The 22081-nt window shown below is 53.4% G+C and overlaps 3 protein-coding genes across 48 annotated transcripts in view; 1 reads left to right on the top strand and 2 right to left on the bottom strand.

Moving 5' to 3' along the window:
* LOC308252344 (ran-binding protein 3) overlaps nucleotides 1-21847 on the top strand; it is a gene marked incomplete at its 5' end in the record, with an annotated part of 80381 nt that extends 58534 nt beyond the window's left edge. For 16 of the 42 annotated variants that reach the window (XM_080676816.1, XM_080676844.1, XM_080676843.1 and 13 more), the window contains 6 exons: nucleotides 2275-2395; nucleotides 4769-4911; nucleotides 5316-5499; nucleotides 19875-19967; nucleotides 20093-20215; nucleotides 21672-21847. In XM_080676816.1, coding sequence (XP_080532942.1) covers nucleotides 2275-2395; nucleotides 4769-4911; nucleotides 5316-5499; nucleotides 19875-19967; nucleotides 20093-20215; nucleotides 21672-21784 — 777 coding nt within the window. In that variant the 3' untranslated portion in view covers nucleotides 21785-21847. Of the gene's footprint in view, nucleotides 1-2274; nucleotides 2396-4768; nucleotides 4912-5315; nucleotides 5500-5668; nucleotides 7293-19874; nucleotides 19968-20092; nucleotides 20216-21671 lie in introns of those variants that run through there. The other 26 variants (XM_080676835.1, XM_080676831.1, XM_080676822.1 and 23 more) reach the window with 2 other exon arrangements.
* CAPS (calcyphosine) lies at nucleotides 7163-15633 on the bottom strand. 5 transcript variants are annotated; one of them, XM_080676850.1, is made up of 5 exons: nucleotides 15510-15633; nucleotides 8606-8712; nucleotides 8354-8531; nucleotides 7942-8148; nucleotides 7163-7863 (listed from the first exon to the last, which is right to left on the bottom strand). In XM_080676850.1, exons 2-5 carry the CDS (start codon nucleotides 8686-8688, stop codon nucleotides 7762-7764), a joined length of 570 nt encoding a protein of 189 aa, XP_080532976.1. In that variant the 5' UTR covers nucleotides 8689-8712; nucleotides 15510-15633; the 3' UTR covers nucleotides 7163-7761. The 5 variants fall into 5 exon arrangements, with proteins under 5 accessions (XP_080532976.1, XP_080532975.1, XP_080532974.1 ...); XM_080676849.1 differs by lacking the exon at nucleotides 15510-15633 and adding an exon at nucleotides 8789-9514; XM_080676848.1 differs by having other exon boundaries at nucleotides 7163-8148; nucleotides 15510-15591.
* Nucleotides 10452-14748, bottom strand: VMAC (vimentin type intermediate filament associated coiled-coil protein). The gene is made up of 2 exons (XM_080676852.1): nucleotides 14444-14748; nucleotides 10452-12810 (listed from the first exon to the last, which is right to left on the bottom strand). The coding sequence occupies exons 1-2, from the start codon at nucleotides 14632-14634 to the stop codon at nucleotides 12492-12494; spliced, it is 510 nt and encodes a 169-aa protein (XP_080532978.1). The 5' UTR covers nucleotides 14635-14748; the 3' UTR covers nucleotides 10452-12491.
* Nucleotides 21848-22081: the final 234 nt, after the last annotated feature.

Genomic DNA, 22081 nt, shown 5'->3' with positions numbered 1-22081 from the left:
TAATATAACAGCTTTATTGAGATATAGTGCACATATCTCTAAGAAATTTACCTTTTTAAAGTATACAGTTTTGTGGTGTTTAGTATATTGACACAGATGTGCAACTGTCACTATTATCTAATTTAGAACATTTTTGTCCTCCAAAAAGAAACTTCGTGCCCATTAGCAGTCACTCCCCATTCCTCTCCCCCACCCCCTGGCAATCACGAATCCACTTCCTATCTTTGTGGAGTTGCCTGTACTGGACATCCTATCTAATAAAAGAGTAATATGCAAATTGACCATCACTCCAACACACAAGATGGCTGCCCCCATGTGGTCAAAGATGACTGCTCCCATGTGGACACAAGATGGCCACCACAAGATGGCCAGCAGGGGAGGGTAGTTGGGAGGGACCAGGCCTGCAAGGGAGGGCAGTTGTGGGCGATCAGGCCTGTAGGGGAGGGCAGTTGGGAGGGACCAGGCCTGCAAGGGAGGGCAGTTGTGGGCGATCAAGCCTGCAGGGGTGGGCAGTTAGGGGTGACCAGGCTGGCAGAGGAGGGAAGTTGGGGGCGACCGGGCCTACAGGGAAGGGCAGTTGGGGGGGACCCAGGCCTGCCGGGGAGAGAAGTTGGGTGGACCAGACCTGCAGGGGAGGGCAGTTAGGGGTGACCAGGCCTGCAGGGGAGGGCAATTAGGGGCAAACAGACTGGCAGGGGAGCAGCTAGGCATCAATCAGGCTGGCAGGGGAGTGGTTAGGGGGTGATCAGGCTGGCAGGCAGAAGCGGTTAGGGGCAATCAGGAAGTTAGGCAGGCGTGCAGTTGGGAGCCAGCAGTCCTGGATTGTGAGAGGGGACCCAGATTGGAGAGGGTGTAGGCTAGGCTGAGGGACACACACACACCCCCCATGCACGAATTTCATGCACCGGGCCTCTGGTTTCACATAAATGAAATCACATACTTTGTGGCCTTTTGTGTCTGGCTGCTCTCACTGAGCATCAAGTATTCAAGGTCCATCCATGTTATAGTGTGTGTCAGTGCTTCACTCCTTTTCATAGCTCCATAATATTACATTGTGTTGATGGACATTTGGGTTGTTTCCACTTTTTAACTATTATAGAATTTTGCTGCTGTGAACATTTATGTGCAAGTTCTTGTGTGAAAACCTATTTCATTTCTCTTGGGTGGATACTTAGAAGTGGCATTGCTGGGCCATGTAGTCACTACATGTTTCACTTTTTTTTCTGTTGTTTTAAATATGAGAGAAACAGCCAAAACCGGTTTGGCTCAGTGGATAGAGCGTCAGCCTGCGGACTGAAGGGTCCCAGGTTCGATTCCGGTCAAGGGCATGTACCTTGGTTGCGGGCACATCCCCAGTAGGAGGTGTGCAGGAGGCAGCTGATCGATGTTTCTCTGTCATCGATGTTTCTAACTCTCTATCCCTCTCCCTTCCTCTCTGTAAAAAATCAATAAAATATATAAAAAAAAAAAATATGAGAGAAACATCGATGAGAGAGAACCATCCATTGGCTGCCTCCTACATGCCCCCTACTGGGGATCAAGCCTGCAACCTGGGCATGTGCCCTGATGGGGAATAGAACCAGCGATTTCTCAGTGCATGGGATAACACTCAACCAACTGAGCCACACTAGCCAGGGCAACTTTTTTTTTTTTTTTTTAATCCTTACCCAAGGAAGTTTTTTCATTGATTTTATTTTATTTATTTATTTATTTATTTATTTATTTTAGAGAGAAGGGAAGGAAGAGAGAGAGAGAGAGAGAGAGAGAGAGGAGAGAGAAACATCAATGTGAGAAAGAAGGTTGCCTCCTGCACACGCTCCAACTGGGGATCAGACCCACAACCTAGTCATGTGCCCTAACCAGGAATCGAACCCGTGACCTTTCAGTGTATGGAATGATATTCCAGCTAACTGAGCCACACTGCCCCAGGGCCATATTTAGCATTTTGAGGAACTGTATGAGGCTTCAGATGCCAACAGGGATGCCACATCCTCTCCAGTGCCGGTTATTATCTGTCTTTTTGGTTGTAGCCATCCTAGTGGGTGTGAAGTGATATCTCGTGGTTTTGATTTTCATTTCCTTAATTTTTTAAATATTCCTCTAAAAGTATAAAATCCACTTTAGCTTGAAGGCAGAACAGAAAACTGGCCAAGGGTCAGATGTGGGCCCGTAGTTTGTTGACCCTGGTAGTACATGAGAATTAAATGGAGGCTCCTAGTGGCATCTACCCAGCTAGGGTCCCTTGCTCACCCAGAGGGCTGCCCTGTGTTCCAGATCCAGTGTAAGCTGTTTGTCTTTGACAAGACCTCACAGTCTTGGGTGGAGAGAGGCCGGGGACTGCTGAGACTCAACGACATGGCATCGGCTGACGATGGGACATTACAGTCCCGACTAGGTGAGCTGTGGGAGGGCCTGGATTGGTGCAGAGTTCCCAAGGCAGTAAAGGGCAAGGTCCCAACTTGGCCCCTTGACCCAAGGAGCAGGGGAGCAGGTCCTCACGGGAGAGCCCAGGTACCCACACCCTGAGGCCTGACCCAGAGGATCCAGCTGCCAGCCCTTCCATGACTTCCCTCTTTCTGAGTGTGAAAGGTCCCTCTGAGTGGGATAAAAGTATTTAGCAATTTTTAAACTTGTTTTTTGATCATGAAAGTGTCTGTTGTTTTATGGTAGGATGGAAAAAGAAAAAATCAACTGCAGTCTCTTGATAAAGAGAAATATCTGCTAATAACATGGTCCACTCCTGTTCTGTGGTTTTTTTCTTGAGGAAATGGGGCAATTTTATATGCTGTTCTTTTCACTCACTATTTTGTGAACATGTTCCTGTGTCATTAAATTTTCCTTTAAAACATGACTTTGGGAAAACTAATATATTCTGTTGAAAAATGAATGTATGTCACCATTTCCGTATTGATGGACATGTAGTTTGTCCCTAATTTTTCTGAGTACCATAAATGGTGGTCCTGGGCTGTCTACACATGAATCTTATTCCCAGAAGTATGTTGATTACAAAAATGGATTGAGGGGTTGTATACACATACATATATGCATGTTTAAAGAGAATCAGCATGTTCATTTGTCTGTGTTGTGAAATATGTGTGTTCACTTTTTTTGTTGTTGTCTTCCCACACAAAGATTGTCCTCCAGCCTTGACAGAAACAGCTATTCATGACCCAGTAGTAGCTTACGTTGCATCCTTTCAGAATTGTCTCAGAGATTGTTTACAGGGATGAAAAGGGCCCTTCTATTTGGGCACCATTCTTTTTCCCCCATGGACGTCCCCTCCCTTCCTTTTTCATTTTTTCTTAGGGAAATGTTCAAATGTATGTGGACAGAGAGAGCACAGTATTTGCAGCCCCACAGCTCATCACCCACCTCCTCAGGCAGCAGCATGGTTGCATTACGCCCTCCCCTCTCTCATTGCGATCCATCCCAGGACCTTTAGTTTCACCCCACAAAGCCTTTTACCTTGTCACACACCTTCCCTCTGAGCCCATCTGAACTGCTCCACTGCCTCAAAGATGGGTACTTTGGGCTTGCGAGATCGGGCTTAGAGGACACAGGGAGATTTGGTCAGTTGAGGCCCAGGACCCCACCGGCCTCCCCAAGTTGGCCCAAGCTGCTCCCTGTCCTGTGTGGCCATCTGGATGGGATGACACCTTTTAATCCTCACCAGTCCTGTTCTAATGGGGAGAGCTGGGCTGGCTGGGTGGGCTCTGACAAATTGGGCAGGCTGACTATGGCATTGGGTCTGCTGCAGGTAAAACTGGGGGTGTCACATGTACATCCGGAGAGGAAAGGTCTGTGCCCAGTTTTTCTTTGCCATATGCTTCCTTCAGTCTGTCTTTATCTCCTTCCTGTTGGAAGCTCTGAGCACAGGTTAGCCTCAATCCTTTTTCTAAGAAAACCTCAGGGACTTGGCCTGTTAGTGGGGGACAGTGAAGCGGTGTTGACTTTTACGTGACGTGTGTCACATAAAGTGTGTTGACAATTTCACTAAGCTTCTTCGTGAAGTCGCTTTGCTAAGCTGTTATTTTAGCCATAAAAGGTAAACAGAAAGTGCCTCCCTAGTTCTTCTCTTCAGCTCTGCACCCTGGGCACCAGCCTGGGGCAAGATTGTCCAAGGCGTGGGTCGGGAGTGAGGCCCGAGAGCCCCTACAGGAAGCCCACCGCTGGTGTGAACATCAGGGAGCGCTGGGCCCAGGCCCACAGTGCCACAGGGGAGGGGTGTGCGGCGGGGGTGGAGGACAAAGTTAAATCAAGAAGCAGAAACTTGGAGACCACAGATGGGAAGCATACCTAATTAAGGATGTGAAAGTGCTTTTGTTTTAAAAGTTTATTGTTGGTGGGATTAAAACAATTAATTGAAAATAAAAAATAAAAAAGTGTGAGTGTCCCCAGTGTGCAGCCCACAAATGTCCCTATCTGGTCCCACCTCCCTACAGTTCTCCTGCTTCTGCCTAATCACCCACTTCCCCAAGGAAGCCCCCTGGCACATGCTGTGTGGACCAACAGAACTCGCTTACATGTGGCCTCTGACACCGCCAGTGGCGTTGGTGGTTCTGGGCCCAGGAAGCCAGGTGATGGTGCCAGGCCAACCCCAGCATGTGTGGCTGTTGCTCAGTGGACAGGTGGACAACTTTCGTGGACCATGGGAGAGTCATGGGATTTCACCGTTTGGGTTTGCTTTCCTTCCAGGATGTATCTGTTCTAGCTGGTTGTTGGGTGGGGGGTGGGGACCAGGGCTGAGTCATGGCCTTGTTGGTTGCAGTGATGCGGACCCAGGGTAGCTTGCGGCTGATCCTCAACACCAAGCTGTGGGCCCAGATGCAGATTGACAAGGCCAGTGAGAAGAGCATTCGCATCACAGCCATGGATACCGAGGACCAGGGTGTGAAGGTCTTCCTGATCTCGGTGAGCAGCCCCCCCGGACAGGGTGGGCTGCCTGATCCCAAACAGTCCCCCTCCCCCGGACCAGGGCAGCAACCCTGAGCTGCCACAGGAGGGAAGTTTCTTGGCACACGCTGGCAGTTACCACAGGGCTGGATGGAGAGTGCCCCTCTGTGGGGAGCACTCAGCACTGCTCTGAGAGCATGGCCCTAGAGAGCAAGGAGGCCTCTAGGTGGGCCCCATCCCCAAAATGAGAGGCAGGAATGCCACTGTCACTTGAGGGCTGGCCCAGCCACAGGCTCTGGGAGCACTTGGAGGGGTGGGCTCCGGGCTTTTGGAGCTTTGGTCTGTGGTCCCAGGTTGAGGAGAGTCCAGGGAGCTGTTTCCCCATGAAGCCTCATAATCAGGACTTTCTCTGCCTCCCCCAGGCCAGTTCCAAGGACACGGGCCAGCTATATGCCGCTCTGCACCACCGCATCCTGGCCCTGCGCAGCCGCGTGGAGCAGGAACAGGAGACCAGAACACCTGCCCCCGAGCCTGGTGTGGCCCCATCCAATGAGGATGACAGTGACGATGACGACGTCCTAGCTCCATCAGGGGCCACAGGAGGCGGTGAGCCAGCAGTCCCTGCCCTGGAGGGCGCAAAGGGGCTGGTTTCCTAGATCCCCTCTCATCCATTGCCGTTGGCCTAAGGGTGACATCTTGGTGTGGAAGCCTGACCCCGGGGGCTGGGGTGCCTTCCAGAGTGGGGACCTGATGGCGAGGCCACTGCTTCCCACAGGCGCTGACAACGAAGGGGACGGGCAGACAGCTGGGAGCACATAGCGCCTGGAGCTGGCCACCCGGGAGCCTGCTGCTTTGTCCGTCTGTCCACCCACCCGCCCGCCCCTCTCCGGCTGCGTCGAGGTGCGGGGCCCCGGGAAACACACTCCCCGCTGGGTTGGCCACAGTCCGGATCCGCAAGGCCCGTTCAGAAGCAGACTTGGGAACTGCTTGAATGTGGTTTGGGACACGAGACCTCATCATATTGATGAGCAAAACAAAAAGAACATTTCTTCCCTCCCTCCTTTGAATTGAAATGGCACATTAAGACTTGTCACGGCTTCTCACTGGGACTGGGATGCCTGGTTTCTTCACCCTTCTCATGCCGCCGCCATACCCGTGGGTTCCTGCCACCTGCCCAGGCTACCAGGTCTGCTCCCACAAGTTAAACACTGGCCCTGCTGGATATTCTGCTACTATCTTTAACTCTCCTTCCCCACCTTCTGATTTGGGGTATATGTTTTTAGGTTTCTTTTCCCCCAAGGCTTTGTTTTTGGTTTCTTAGATTAAGGTGCTCCTGAGTGTTGAGCAGGCACAGCTCCAACGTCCTCGTTCTCCCTATGGTCATGGTTTGTGTGCTGGGGCCTTACTTGGGAGCTTGGGGTGCTCTGAAGGCTCCCACTTGTTCCCCACCTGGGGCTCCTCCAAACTATGAAGAAGTGTTGAGGGGTAGGCCTCACAACTAGAGAGAGCTTATCTAGAAAAGGTCACTGGATCTAAGAGGGTACAAGGGGGCTGGTTTCTTAGATCCCCTTTCACCCATTCCCGTTGCCTAGAGGGTGATGTCTTGGTGTAGAGGCCTGGCCCTATTGGATGAGGTGCCTTCCAGAGTGGGGACCTGACAGTGAGGCCACTGCTTCCCACAGGAGCTGACAAAGAAGGGGACGTGCATAGCACCCCTCCCTCTTGCTTGTCCCCATCATGTGGGTCACCCATCATCAGACACCCAGGCACACACCTGCTTTCTACTGTTGGCCATTCCTTGCCCAATCCTGGATGTCACCGCTCCCAAGACCATCCAGGGCCAGGGGCCTCCATAACAGGCAGATGGGGTTCCTAGCAGGGCCTCTGAGGAGTGGCAGGGGACTGGTTCCAGACTACAGAATGCTGTCCTAACACTCGCAGCACACACGGGAGCGGGTGCTGTGCCCATCCCAGAGAAGGCCAAGACCCCAACTGGGCACCGCCCCCCTTGCAAAGAAGGTCCCTGTTCACAGGGCCCCAGGGGAGTTTAGAAGAAATTATCCAGCCCACTCATAGGGAGGGAGAAGGCTTGGTCTCCGTAGCTGTGCCACCCACACCTTGGGTTGACTGTTTGCAGCCTGAGCCTGAGCCATGGGAAGACACCAAAGCCCTTCCCTCACCCCTCCTCCCACCCCCAGCAGATCTGGCTACATTTCTCTGCTTTAAGCCTTAGCCAACTAGTGACAAGTAAAACCAGATAATGCCCATGTGTTTTGGAACATTTATGTAAGATTGTCATATGAAATGTATTTGGGAACTACATTAAAACTTTTAACTAAAGCCCTGGCCTCCTGTGTGCCCCAGGGGCCTCAGGAAGCCCGAGGGCCTGGCCAGGAATGACCTCTGCCTCCCAAGGTAAGGCTCCTCCAGCAGCCTGGCCTGCCTGCTGCCCTGGGCCCCTGCCCCACACTCCAGAAAAGGGTCACTGGATCTCAGTGCAGAGCCTAGCTTCACAGAAGAGCCATTTGCTTCCCTCCCCACATCCATATCACATCCAGGGGCCTCCTGGCTTCCCAGGAACCATGAGGGAGGGGCAGGGTGGGAATTCTAACAGAGTCAAGGATTAACTGAGCAGAACCGGGTGAGGGGTGGGGTGGGCACCTGCAGTGTCCTCATGGGGGGAAGGGGGGCTTTGTCCCACTTGGGCCTGTTGGCCAAACAAGGGCCTCAGACCTGGTCCAACCAGTTCTGCAGCCTTAATCCTCCTGCTCCCCTCCAGCCCCCACCCCTGGGGCTGCCCAGCTGGAAGCTCAGAGGGTGCCATGGTGGAGTCCTATGCTACAGTGGTGCCAGCTGAGTGCATGCTGCTCACAGTCGCCAGGCGCTGGTCATCATGGCCACAAACTCCTCATCCGAGTCCATGGAGGCGCTCACACCACTGTAGTAGTCCTGGAATTCAGCCAGGGTGACCTGGGGGCAGACAGGCTCTAAGTAGGGATGGACATGTAGGGCAGGAGGAGCTGGGGAGACCTCATAGGCGTCACCTACCTGCCCGTCCTTCTCAGAGGAATCAAAGTTGTCCAGGAAGCGGCGGAGTACCTCCTCCTCAGTCCACTCCCCGCTTTGCACCTTGGGATGGGTGTGGCAGCTATATACCCCCCGAAGGTCATCCACGGTCACCACACCATCTCCACTGCGGTCCAGCTTGGAGAATGCAGCTGCAATGACCGCCTCCCGGGCCTGGGACATGGGGGGCTGAAAGAGGGAGAGTGATGACTAAGAGACCCCAACCCCTCCAGGCATAGAGTGCAGAGCACAGGGGATCCCTGAGTCTCTTAGTGATGAATTACCGGGTGTCTGGTGTCTGCTGACACAGGTAACCCCACTGAGAGCTCAGCACACCCCTTCCCCCCGCCAGACAGGTGGGTGAAGGGACTTGCCCCCCATCAGCCAGCCTTACACGGAGTGCCCTCAGGAACTCCTCCAGGTCCAGCGTCCCGCTGCCGTCACGGTCCCATCGCCTGCACATACCCTCAGCCTCAGCCATGTCCAGCCCCAGCCCCAGCTCAGCCAAGCCCTGCTGAAGCTCCCTTGCATCCAGGGATCGGCTCCTGTCCTGGTCCAGGCGGCGGAAAAACCTAGGGGCAAGGGTCGCAGTTGGAGAGTGATGCCTGGGGCCAAGTGGTCATGAACGGGTGAGGGGACAGCTCACCTGGCTAGGCCCTGGATGCCAGAGGCCCCTCGGGACAGGCACTGTTCCCGGAGCCTCTCCACAGTGGCGTCCACCGTATCCATGTTAGGTTCAGGCTCTCTGGGCAGCTGAATGAGATAGAGGGCAAATAGGCTTCCTGCTCGGCTGGCCAGGCTACAAGCTGGGTGCCCCCTACTCACTCACCTGGCCTTGTCTGTCCTGGAGTCCTCAGATGGCCACTCCACTGGCTCCTGCCTGGTTTGTCCTGTGTTGGCAGTGCGTTCTACCCAGTAGGATTGTTGCTAAGGGACAGTGGCTCTGGAGACTGGGAGGGGCCCCAGCTGTAACCCTGACTGTGCCGAATGGCAGGACCAGGAGGGACAGCAGTGCTGTCATTGGCAGCCCCATCCACCCATTGTGCTGCTCACTCCCTACCCTGCAATGCTCAGGCCTAGGATAGAGCCAGGCCCAGACTAGGGTGGGAGGTGGGAGTCTTTCTGACCACAATGAGGGGCAGGCCACAGGCCTGCAAGGACCACCATGTCCTGGATGGAAGGAGGCTCAAGGCCCAATTCCTATGTGACCTGAGGCAGAGCCCCTCTCCTCTCTGGACTATACTGACCCCTATCCCTTTTCACAGGGCAGCATCCAAAGCTGCTGAGGGATTTGAGTTTAAAAGGGCTGGTAGTGGCCCAACTCATGTCCAATGGGAGGTCCTGAGACCAGTGCTAGCTGAGCCAGGACACAGCAGAGTTAAGTTGGATAAAGCAGTTTCTGGTAGTTAAGGGGCCAGTCATGGTGTTTTTGTTGTATGGGTCTTTTGGTGGTTGGTTTTCAGTTCTCAAACATCACTTGGTGGGCTTGCTCATGGACAAGCTGGTGAGCCAGGAGGCTGCGGTACCAAATAGAGAAGTGGTCCTGACCTGACATAATCCAAGAGGAACCAAGGCCACCATCACAGGTCTTTGATCCAGATTTTGGACATCGTTGCCAACAGAGCATTACACCAACCAGCAGGATCCAAAAGGACGTTGGGACTCCCAAGGACTTAAAATGTGGGCCCTTGCCCTGGCTGGTGTGGCTCTGTGGTTAGTCAGCCCATGAAACGAAGGGTCATGGGTTCAATTACCTGTCAAGGGCACATGCCTGGGTTGCAGGTTCCATCCTGGCCCCAGTTGGGGCATGTGCAGGGGGCAACCAATCAATGTGTCTCTCACATCGATGTTTCTTTCCCCCTCCCTCCCTTCCACTCTCTAAAAAAAAAAAAAGTGTTTTTTTTTCCAATGGAAAAAATATCCTCAAAAATGGGATTAACCAAAAAAAAGTGCCCCCCCCCCCCTTTGGGGACCTCCAGGCCTTGCACTCAGCACAATGGTGTGTGGTCAGGAATTCCTGACCCAGCAATGCAATTCAAGCCACAGCTGATGTCACAGTCAGCTCAGTGGCTCACTGCAGTCCAGCATTCTTTGGGCAGTCAAAGAAATACTGCATTGTGTTTTTTAATGTGTTGGCATCGGTTTTTTCCCTATGGAAAATGTAAAATCTGACCACAATTAGTGTAGCTCTGTTTGACATCTGTAAGAGAATCAGAATTTCAACAATAACTTCCAAAAATGGGTAGGGGTCCAGGCCCTCCTGACCCAGAGGCCTTTTCATTTCACCTTTAGTCTCCCAGCTGTGAAATGGGGCAGCCTGTGTCCATAGGTGGCTGCAAACAAAGATTAGACACAGTTCTGTGTGTAAAGTGCCGGCGGTACAAGCTCCTGTGACTGAAACAAGCCCTCACCCAGCAGGGCCCCACCCTAGACCAGGAACCACACAGTGACCAGCCCCCCCACACCTGGAAAAAGTGAGGAAGGACCAGGCTGACAAATCACCCTGTTTATTCTTGAGCTCACACAGGCCCCAGCCTGCCTTCCCTCATACAAACAGCCCCCCTTTCTTATTCATCCAGAGGAGAAAATAGGGATATTGTTATATACTGAGGGGTCAGTGTTAGATGCCAGGCAGACAACAGGCACCATCCTGAGGACGGGATGGGCGCCAACCTTTCTAGCTGGAATAGGCCCTGCCCCACAGCAGTTCCCAGTATGACAATTTCCTGAGTAAGGAGGTGGGAAACAGCTCTGGCGTGGCTGAGGAGAGCACAAGGTTCCCTGGTTTGATAAGCAACACTCCCTGAATGGCTCTGGCCAAGAGTGCAGTGTAAAAAAAGGAGTTAAAAAATAGATTCTCTAGGGACTATAAAATAGGAACCAGCTGCTTACTACAAAAGCTAGACTGGAGGGGTTTTATCTGAAGTGCTGGGGACCCCCAACTCCCTTCAGGGCCCACAGACTCATCCTGTTCCTACAGTATTGGTGTAGAACAAAAGCTCTACCTTCATGCAGTTTACACTCTGGTGGCAAGAGCTTCTATAACAAAAAAAAAATAGCCCTGGCAGGCTTGGCTCGGTGGATAGAGGCCCGGCCTGCGGACTGAAGGGTCTGGGTTCGATTCCAGTCAAGGGCACATGTCCAGGTTTCCAGCTCAATCCCTAGTAGGAGGTGTGCAGGAGGCAACCGATCAATGATTCTCTCATCACTGATGTTTCTATCTCTCTCCCTCTTCCTTCCTCTCTGAAATCAATAAAAATATATTTTTAAAGAAAAAAATGCAATGGTAATGGCAGGGGGTGGGGAGGAATTACTTCAGGTAGTCAGAGAAGGACTTTCTGAGGTGAAATTTGAGCAAAGAAAGACCCGAGTGCCAAGGAACCCGTCATGTGACACCTGGGGGAAGAGCATTCTAGGCAGAGGGAGCAGCCAGTGTAAAGGCCTTGAGGCAGCACATTATCAAGAAAAGGTTAAGGGAGGCCTGAGTTTTCCAGGACAGCACAGCCTGGCTGCCAGCATCTCACGTGCCCTAGTACCCAGTACAGTATCTGGCACATAGTAGAATTAATTAGCAAAGATGAATTAATCCATCCAGCTCTGAATTGTTTCTCACCTGGGCCCCAGTATCTCCCCATGGGCACTTGCCTTCTGAGTTAAAGGTTGAGGGAAGGACAGAGTTAGGGGGAAGATGTCTAGGATTTGTCTTCAAAATAATTAATGCAAAACAGCATGAAGCTTGAAGCTCTTAATTCTAGTCTGGGGACCATGTGGCTCAACTAGAGCCTTGTCCCATGCACCAAAAAGTTGCAGGCTTAATTCCCCTCAGCACATACCTAGGTGTGGGTTCGATCCCATCAGAGTGTGTACGGGAAAACTGATTGATGTTTTTCTCTCACATCAATATTTTGCTGTCTCCCTTCCTCTCTCTCTAGAACATCAATAGGTATGTCCTTGGATTGGGAAATAATAAAAATAATTCTGATTCGGGATGGAGTAAAAAAAAGCTCTATCCTGGGATAAAGGATGCTTCAGGATGAAAAAAAATCTGGACAGGGGGAAAAGGGGAGAAGAAACAATCTAATAATCTGGAACTTGATGCCATCTGCCTCCACCAGAGAGGGGTCTCAAACTCATGCTTTGGGGTCCGGACATCTGGCCCTAAGAGAAGTGAAGGGGCTAATTAAAAAATTCACACTGTGGCTAAAGAGAGTATTCTGGGTTCAGTTCTAGGCAGGCATGGCCAAATCTAAAGCCAGAAATCCAGATTTTTGTCTGTAAATGTTGCCAATTTTCAACAAGGATAATTGATTTAAAGTTTTGTTTTTAAAAAAGATTGGGCTAAACATTTTCATTTGCCTGCAGGCTGACCATTTGACTTTTTAGCAGGTCTGATGCTTGGAAAGTATTATGGCTCTGCCATGGAGTTCCCCCTGGGACACTGGTGACACCCCCACCCTTGAGTACCCCCACAGCAGTGGAAAAAGTCTCCACAGGCACCCTCTGTCTCCATTCTGGAATCTGTGCTCTGGGGCTCACACAGTGGTCCCAAACACTGCTGGCTGGAGGTGGTCCCTGTCCCCTTCCTCCTCAGTGCTGTTGGCAAGGAGCAAACTGGGCGCACCACAGGATGGGTGGCCAGGGTCACTGGCTGGTAGGGGACCCAGGCGCTCGGCCTCAGCAAGGGCTGCCAGCAGCCCAGCCAGGGGTGGTCGCTGGCGACATATGTCCTGCAGCAACTTGGCCCGGGGCTGCAGCTGCCTGATGAGCTTGTCCCTCTGGTGCACGGCCGCCTGCAGGCTGTGGACAGTGGCCTCGGAGGTCAGCAGCTGCTCCTGCAGAGCGGCGATCTCGCTGGCAGGAAGACAGAACTCAGTAGTAACAGTACTGAAGGACTAGAGATGCTCCTGTCCCTTCTGATATCAGGCTCCCCATCATCAGAATAAAGGCCATATTCCTCACCACTGCCTCACGGCCCCCCCTTAAGGACTGAACGGTTATGTCCTTCCCAAGTTCATAAGTTGAATCCCTACATCCCAGTGTGATATTTGAAGGTGGGGGCCTTAGGAAGCTAAAGTTAGATGAGGTCATGAGGGTGGGATCCTCATGATGGGATTAGTGCTCTTATAAGGAGAGATACCAGGCAGCTCTCTCCCTCTCGGTGAGGACACAATGAGATGACCAGGAAGACAGTCTTCACCAGGAACTGAATTTGCCAGTACTTTGATCTTGGACTTCGCAGCCTCCAAAACAGTGATAAATGTCTATTGTTTAAGCCACCCAGCTGAACAGACTCATGTCTCCTCCTAGCTCTTCCTGCAGTTCCCTCTTTCCCTACATCTTTTCCTATTTGTTGTTCAGCTTAGTTGGCTCCTCCTCCAGGAAGCATTCCCTCTGTATCCCCTCAGAACCGTGTGTGCACCTCCTTCACAACCTCTCATCACCCCATGTTGTAACTGACTAGTGATGTGTCTGCCTAAGGGCAGAGCTGCGTAGATGTGCCCTAGTACCCAGTACAGTGTCTGGCACATAGTAGGAGAATTAATTAGTAAAGATGAATTAATCCATCCAGCTCTGAATTGTTTCTCACCTGGGCCCCAGTATCTCCCCATGGGCACTTGTCTCATCCCTTTCAATACTCAGGTGCTAGAGGGACTCTTCAAAAACTTCTGATAGCCCTAGCTGGGTTGGCTCAGTGGATAGAGCGTGGGCGTGTGGACTGAATGGTCCCCGGGTTCAATTCTGGTTAAGGGCACATGCCCGGGTTGTGGGCTTGACCCCCAGTAGGTGGCGTGCAGGAGGCAGCCAATCAATGCTTCTCTCTTACCGTTGATGTTTCTCTCTCTCTCTCTGAAATCAATAAAAATATATTTTAAAAAAAAACTTCTGGTAGCCGTAGCTGGTTTGGCTCAGTGGATAGAGCATTGGCCTGTGGACTAACAGGTCCTGGGTTAGATTCCAGTCAACGTCAAGGGCATATATACCTTAGTTGCAGGCTGGAGCCCCAGCCCTCATTGAGGCACCTGCGAGAGGAAACCAATCGATATGTCTCTCTCACATTGATGTTCCTCTCTGTCTCTCACCCTTAACTTCCACTCTCTCTAAAAATAAATGGGAAAATATCCTTGGGTGCGGATTAGCAAAAACAAAACAAAACATAAATTTCTGATAGATCACATCCTCTTCTGTTCAAGAACCTGCCATGGCTCCCAAAATCTACTCAAAGAAGTCGGTGGACTCTGCACCATTCAGTACCAGCTGATTTTACTTTGTGGGAAGCTTTTAAGTTAAAAAATCCACACACTTGTGTGACAAATCTTTACATGCTGATAACTAATTCAAATTTTTTGGTGTTTCTTTTTTCAAACCCTCCGGTAGTACAGCCTCCAGTGAATGAATTCGGTTCCCCTGCCAGCGCTCCCTTTCCATTCTCGGCTCCGCCTCCGCCCACCTACTAGAAGTTCACCTGGCGGGCCCCGGGCCTCACCGGTCCTTGGCGCGGCCCAGTTCGTCCAGGGCAGCGCGCAGCTGCTCGTCGTGGTGGGCCAGGCGCTCGGCCTGGGAGCGCACCGTGCGCTCCGCCGCGTCCAGCCGCGCCTCCAGCTCCGCGGCGCGCCGGTGTACGGCCACCAGGTGTGCGTTCGCCTCGCGGATCTGCAGGGGCGGCGGCGCGGACATGGCCCCGGTGGCGGTCCAGGCCTGGCCACGCCCCTGGGGCGCCTGAAACCCGTGCTACCCCCGTGGACCACGCCCCAAAGGCCCACTCAGGACCACGGGGCGATTGGCCGCAACCGACTGGGTAGTGCCCTCCTCAAGCCCAAACACCCTGATTGGTTCCGGAACCTCAGAACTCCGCCCCTGGCCCGGGCCTGTTCTCTGGCGGCACGGCCCATTCAGGTTCTGGCAACGCCATTGGTTACTCTGCTCAGGAGGTAACACCAGGATTGGTCCGGATTCCGCGACCGAGCAAGTCTGACCACGTTCCGGGAATCGGTTGCGCTTCTCTCAGAACCACTTGATTGGGCACGTCCACGCCCCTTAGGCAATCGTACAGCTCCGGATTGGTCGAGTCCCCCACAGGTTCTGTCTCTGGTTCTTGCCACGTCCCCAAGCGTAATGCGTACTTCATCAGGCACAGGTCTTGGACAGGCCATATCCTTCTAAGATCTTAGTATGAGGGTTAGTCACTTTCCCCTCAAGCTCCGCTCTTGATACTGGCCACGCCCCAAAATAGTCGCACGCGGTTCAGATTCCTACTTGGGGACGGGCCTCAGTGCGTGACCACGCCCCTAGGCAGATTCTGACGCAGCAAGTGGCCACATTTTCGCTATGTCCCGCCCCATAATTACCTCTTGCTCTAGCTCTAGTCTCGTCAAACTCAGTCCCGTCCCGACCGCGCCCTAATCTGTGCGTGGCGATATGCCTAGCACCTATTATATTATAGTTCCGCCCCTATGTTAGGTCCCACCTCCGGGAGTCAGACCATTCCTAACCTAGGGCCTGCTGAGCTAGAAATAGCGAGATCTGACCTCACTGATCCTGGTTGGCCTCACCTTTCCCCTCCAAGAAATCTGCTGGGGGAGCACGAGCTCTTCCTTTACGCCAGTCCCGAACTCGGTGCGTGCGCGCAGCCCGTGTCCGTGGCCGCGGCACTCAATAAAGTTGTATGCTTGTTGCGCGCCTGTCCGCCAGGGGTGCTGCGCGCGCCTCTCCGGAAGTCTCGCGATAGCGAGCGGAGGCTGCCCTTGGCCCTGGGTACTGCCGGCTGTGTAGTCCGGTGCTCAGGGTCGCAGCCATGGCGCGGCTTATTCGGCGGTACTGGGACATCCCTGACGGCACTGAGTGTCACCGCAAGGCTTACGCCAGCACTAGTATCACTGGTGCCGTTGGTGAGCACCGACTGGCCGGGCCCCGAGGGCGGAGGGTGCAGGGAGGTCATAGGGTCACTGGGGGCTATCCGAGGGTGGCCTGGGGGACTGTGGATCTCGCGGGGTGGCATATGGTTTTCCTCAGCGTGTCTGGGGATACCCTGTACAAGATAGACTTTGTGGGGTGTCGAACTAATTCAGAGGGCGCAGGGAGGCCGTAGGGCCAGTGGGAGCTGTCCAAGGGGGTCACATCAGGGCTGGGAATGTCGCGGGGTAGTACGTCATCCTCGATGGGGTGTCTGGGGCGGTCATGGGGAACTCGTGAGAGAGACGTTTGTGGGGGGTGGGGTTCTAGCAGGATTGGAGGTCTCCAGGAGGTTTGGTACATGTTACAGGCTGGTTGCTGGGATTGTCAGAAGTGATCCCTGGGTTCTGGGGTTTGGGGGTTATTGTTGAAGTGACACGGGCTCTTTGGAAGACGTGGAGTGAGACAGGGCCATTATTGAGGTCAAAGGAGCCGGAGGATAATGAGACTTTCTAACGGTGTAATATTGAGATTATTGGGGGGCGGGGTTATGGGTTATTATTGGGATGTCTGAGTGGGGTACAGAAGATTTGAGAAAGGATTCAGAACAGTTGTGTGGTCAGGGACATCTGAAGTTTTATTGGGGCCACCAGAGGGATCCTAGGAGTGCCGGAGATCGTAGGAGAAGTGAGTCAGGGACTACTATAAGGAAAGCCTTGGGGGTGTGAGGGGACCCACAGCACTGGCATTCCCCTGCAGAGGAGACCCCCGAGTCTCACCCCTTCTGGTCCCCCTTTATTCTAGTCTCCCTGAGAAGTAGATTTGGTGGTTTTGGCCACCTTTGTATCTCCAGCTCCTGAAACAGGGCACGGCAGAAGTTGAGTCAGCACTGGGAGGCATTTGCATTAGGGTAGACCTAATAATCCCGATCATTATCTGCATATTTAGTAAGACCATTATCTCCATTTCTCAGAGGTGGAAACTGAAGGTTGAAGAGGTGTATTAACTGCCCCGGGGTCTTTTGAAGCCGGGCTGCATATCCAGGTCTGCTGATCTGGGGGAGCCTGGGGCAAGGAATGTGTGCACTGGGTCCTTATGGAGGGTGGTCAGCAGAAAAGGCTGAAGAGGGGGTCCCAGGGGGTGGATTATATGGAGTCTACTTGAATGGCAAGTTATTGGGACAGTTCAGGGCATGTGGTGGGATCTCTATGGGAGCCCTGGAGGGCTGCACAGTGTGGGATCAACTCATTGTAGGAGTTCTCTGGTGCATTCTTATGGGGAGATGCTGTCACTGATGAATGCCTGGAAGGTCCTGATTGTGTCTCAGGAAATTAAAGTCCAGGAGAGTGGGGCTTTTAGGGAGAAGATTGGGAGAAGTGATGCTTTAGGGCAGTGATTTTTCAACCTTTTTCATCTCATGGCACACATAAACTAATTAGTAAAATTCTGCAGCATAACAAAAAATATATTTTTGCCTATCTGACAAAAAAAAAGGTATAATTTTAATTCATTGACACCAGATGGCTATTGCTGTGTTGGTTGTTGTCATTTTATTTCTTTGACAATCTAAGGGAAAAGAGCTCAGTGCCCCTGATTAAGTTGTCAGGTATTGCATATTTTAGAAAATCTTTCAGCACACCAGTGTGCCACGGTGCACGGGTTGAAAATCTGAAAATCGCTGCTTTAGGGGATTTTGAAACCGAGGAAGACTTTAATGCTGGTGTTTGTGAGTGGGAGTGTACATGTGTGCTCTCACCATTCAACTTGACTTCTGGATCCTCCCTCACTTACCCACTCCCTCATTCCCTACCTCCCCTCAGCCCTCACAAGAGCACTGGTTTCATGTTTCGCTGCCCTGAGCTGGTGAGCCCCTGGAGGAAGCCCTGTGGTCAGCAGAGCCCAGAACCTTGTAGACACACCATAACTTTTTGAAGGAAGGAAGGAAGGAGGGAGGGAGGGAGGGAGGGAGGGAGGGAGGGAGGGAGGGAGGGAAGGAAGGAAGGAAGGAAGGAAGGAAGGAAGGAAGGAAGGAAGGAAGGAAGGAAAGAAAGAAAGAATCAGGGCACATAGTGATTATGTGACTGAATGAATTTTTGAATGATGGTTGTGGGTACAGTAACTATTTGTGAGTGAATAAATGAACCAGGGTCCTGAGTAACTGAATGAATGGATGGATGTGGGTGCATAGTAACTGAGTGAATGAATGAATGATGGCACACAGTAACTATAAATTAATGAATGAACAAATGTGCACTGTGTCTGGAGGCCACTATGGGAGGCTGAGAAGAAGCCCAGAGCAGGCTGAGGGGATGGAAAGGTGAGTCAGAGATCCTTGTGTGCTGGGGGTCACAGCATCTGAGGAGTTGAGCAAGCTCCTGGAGAGGTGGGCTGTCTCAGGCCACCATGCTGGATGATTGCTTGGGGAGAGTTGGGGTGGAACCGTCTTGACCCTGGGACAATCAGGGGGCTCTCGGGTCACTTGCTCCCAGTTCAAGGACTTCTAAGGGCATGCAGGATGGTAGGGGCACTCTTGTGTGTCCATCGCGGCCAGGACCACAGGCATATGGGATGGGGTTGATAAGGTGCCCCCTAGGGCTCACTGCATGACTGGGTTTGGGGACATCACTGAATCTTGTAAGTGGTTCCCCTTCAGGGCATCCTAAGATCCTTGTTCCTGGCCCAGCTCCTGAGATCAAGACTCAGAGGTCCCAGACAGGACTGGGAGGCCCTGCCAATTAAGTCTTTAAAAGGGACCACAGCAGCTCCAGTGAGCTGCATCCAAGCCCAGGCTAGGGTGGGGGGTACTGCTCAGCCTAGAGGTCCCATGGGTGGGTCCTGAGAAGCAGGTGAAGCCTACTGCCCAGGGCTGCCGTGCGGGGTAGACCATGGCCCCAGGGTGAGAATCATCCCGCTTGCAGTCTGCTCTGCTTAATGACCTCAGGCAAGTCACTCTGCCTCTCTGACGCCCCTCCCCTCCCATGAAGCAACAGGTATAAGGGTATTGAGCCCCTTTGGTCCTGAGGAGGGTAAGTGCAGCAGTGGCTGTGCTTGCCACCCATAGGTGACAATTCTCTTTTGTCTGGAATGAAATGGGCTTGCCTCAAGATGTCCCTGATGTAGGCAACACTGGGGGTCTGTAGGGAGAGGAGGGGTGCATTGTTGCCCTGAGCAGGGTCAGCTGGAGGATGGGGAACCCCATGTTGGACTGTTCTGGTGACAGGCAGTCAGCCAGGTGGGCCCTCGTCTGCCCCAGCCTTACCCCAAACCCACATACCAGCCCAGATCAGTGGTCACTCAGAATTCTTCACCTTGCTCCTTGCCACCCACCTGGCACTCAGCAGCAGACCCAGCCCCCACTCAGGTCCCTCATGCATCAAAGGCCAAGGTGAGGGGCAGGGTGGTCAGGCCGACAGCAGAGATGGAAAGGCAGAGATGGAAAAGCTGATGGCAGTGGCGAGGCCCAGTGGATATGGGCATCCACCCAGCCAGCCAGCTGTGAGGGACAGGCCCAGGCTGGAGCTGCCAGTAGGGAGGGGGACCTGGGTGCCAACAAGAAGGCATTGGCAGCCCCAGGAGCCAAGCCTCTGCCAAGGAGGATTAGGCCATGGAGCCCCGGGTCCCACAGGAGAATAGAGCCCTTGATGGGAGAGGAACCCAGGTGCCAGGGGCTCTGGGAGTGCTGCTGTGGCAGCTATGCCTGCACTCAGGGATAGGGAGTAGCCTGGCTGTTGAGGCCCTGGGCCTGTCCTCTGTGTACTGGGCTGGTGCCCTGTGGTGGGCCCATGAGGGTGACGGGGCCTTGATTAGGCCTTAGTGGGGAGGCCTGGGGGCTGAAGGCAGGATGAGATCCCAGGCTTTGCAGCAGCAGACCTGGGTTCCCATCCCAGCTGAGATACCTTGGGGGGCACAGTGGGGACCAAGGGAGAGAAGGTTTATCAGGTGAGAGAGGGGCCTGCTCCCTAGCCAGGGCCACTCCTCAGTGCAGAGGCCCAAGTCTGAGCCACCTTACCCCTCTCATCCTGCAGGCCTGATCACCTCCGCCTACAGCGTTGCACTCAAGCCCCCTGACTCCTTCCTGGAGGGAGTGGCCAGGACAGGACGGTACACATTTACTGCAGGTGAGCAAATGCTGGGGGTGGGGGGGCATCTTACTTCTCCTCAGTGTCCCCTCTGGCACTGGCCTGGCAATCCTGCCCCTCCGGGCCCCTGACTCAGTGCCCGCCCCTTCCTATCTGCACCACAGCCGCCATTGGTGCCGTATTTGGCATTGCCTCCTGCGTCAGTGCCCAGGTCCGACAGAAGCCTGACGACCCCCTGAACTACTTCATTGGAGGCTGCGCTGGAGGCCTGACCCTGGGAGCACGCAGTGAGTGAGCTCCCCAACCCTGCCCTCCACTGAGCCTCCTCCCTCTGCGTTCCATCCCTGACCAGGGACCTGGCAGGGCCGGCTGTGTAGGACACAGAGGAGGGGGCAGTCGTCGTAAAAGCTCCCAGTGCCCAGTCACCAGCCAGTTCAACAATAGTAACACCTGCTGCTGCTTAAGCACCTACTATATCCCCACCTCATCAATGCTTCCCTCCTCCCTTTCTTCCCCTCCCTCATTCTGCTGCAGCCATACAAGCCTCTTCCGTGTTCCTCCAACACGCCAGGCACCGTCCTGCCCCAGGGCCTTTGCACAGGCTATTCTCTGCTTGAATGTCCTTCCTCCAGATGTTAGCATAGCTCTCTCTCTCTCACCAACTTCTCTGTGTATGATCTCAGACCCTCTACCCTCGCTCCATATTTCCCTCCTTTGTTGCACTTGGTCAGAGAATTTGAGGTCACTGCCTGTTTCCGCCACCAGCCTATAAGCCGAAGAAGGTGGTGCTGGTTCTTGTACTACCATCCCCACTTTACAGATGTAATGACTAAGGCTCAAGGAGGGGGCTGAGGTGGCCTGAGGTCACCTGGGATCCAGCAGAGCATGCCTCCCTGGTGGAAGGGGTCTGGCCCAGGCCAGCCTGGCATGGTGGAGCCCCCTGAATGGAGCAGACGATGCTCTTTCCGCCTCCCACAGCCCCAGATGCCACACGAAGATAAACTGCCCTGGCCCAACAGGCTGGGAGTGTCAGTGGAAGGTGCCAGCCAGGCAGAGAAGGAGGGCACTGCAGAGGGGGTAGCCCACACTATCCTGCTTTTGCCTTTATTTTTATAAATATATATTTGTATTAATTTCAAAGGAGGGGAGAGAGAGAGAAACATCAACGATGAGAGAGAATCATTGGTCGGCTGCCTCATGCACACTCCCTGCTGGGGATTGAGCCCACAACCCAGACATGTGCCCTGACCAGGAATCAAACTATGACTTCCTGTTTCATAGGTCGACTGTCAAGCACTGAGCCACCTGGGCTGGGCCTGCCTTTGCTTTGAGACCTTGAGTGAGGTCTGGGTTTGGCATGCACCCTCAAACCTGTGAACGGGTGTGAGCCCCCACGCAGAGCAAGCGGAACCCCATCCTTGGCGGCAGCTTTCAGGCCATCAGTTGCAATCTGCTCCTTGGTTCACAAACCATGGGGTAGACAGGGGACCTGGTACCAGTACTCAGCACAGGCTGGGAGTCCCCAGTGCGGCATCTGTCCAGCAACCCCTACCCTTCCTCCCCTCCCATCTTGACAGCTTGTATTCCTGCCTCTCTCTCTGCCTCAGTTTTCACACACACCTTCAAAGTCAGAGGGTTAAGTGATTTAATCCCTCAAGGGAGGAGTTCCTGCCCGGGGTGGGGGTAGGGAGGAGGCATAGACAAGCCCCACAGTCCCTGACGACACCCTCTTCACCCTCACAGCTCACAGCTATGGGATCGGTGCTGCAGCCTGCGTGTACATGGGCATAGCGGCTGCCCTGGTCAAGATGGGCCAGCTGGAGGGCTGGGAGTTGTTCGCAGAGCCCAAGGTGTGAGTCCCACCACCTCCCTCAACCTTGAGCAGGTGGAAATGCCCCTAAAATTAAATTTGATGTATATTTGTGTGTGTGTGTGTCTTCCTTTTCTCCTCCACTGCTCTCCAGGGTGAGAGTGACAGGCCAGCGCCAGCTAGGGAGACTCTGGGTGGATTTGGAAGGAAGCGAGGATGGGAGCAGGAGATTAGGCACCTGAATTTGTTCCCCACTGAGCCAGAGGCACCAGCTGGCCTTGAAGCAGGGAGTGGGTGTTGGGGGGCAGGAACCTGTGAGTGGGAGCTGGGACAGCTACCCACA

Source organism: Plecotus auritus (genome assembly GCF_963455305.1).
Source record: "Plecotus auritus genome assembly, chromosome: 6".
Lineage (NCBI taxonomy): Eukaryota > Metazoa > Chordata > Mammalia > Chiroptera > Vespertilionidae > Plecotus > Plecotus auritus.
The sequence above is the reverse complement of the archived record's forward strand: the minus strand, read 5'-3'. Positions and strand labels throughout refer to the sequence as shown.

What these genes read in the sequence shown, in the direction of transcription:
- CAPS (XM_080676848.1), bottom strand. Translation starts at nt 8,688, where the DNA reads ATGGATACGGTGGACGCCACTGTGGAGAGGCTCCGGGAACAGTGCCTG. An exon ending in GGCATCCAGGGCCTAGCCAG is followed by an intron (nt 8,532 to 8,605) that starts GTGAGCTGTCCC and finishes CCTTGCCCCTAG; the next exon opens with GTTTTTCCGCCGCCTGGACC. An exon ending in AGTTCCTGAGGGCACTCCGT is followed by an intron (nt 8,149 to 8,353) that starts GTAAGGCTGGCT and finishes TCCCTCTTTCAG; the next exon opens with CCCCCCATGTCCCAGGCCCG.
- VMAC (XM_080676852.1), bottom strand. Translation starts at nt 14,634, where the DNA reads ATGTCCGCGCCGCCGCCCCTGCAGATCCGCGAGGCGAACGCACACCTG. An exon ending in CTGGGCCGCGCCAAGGACCG is followed by an intron (nt 12,811 to 14,443) that starts GTGAGGCCCGGG and finishes TCTTCCTGCCAG; the next exon opens with CGAGATCGCCGCTCTGCAGG.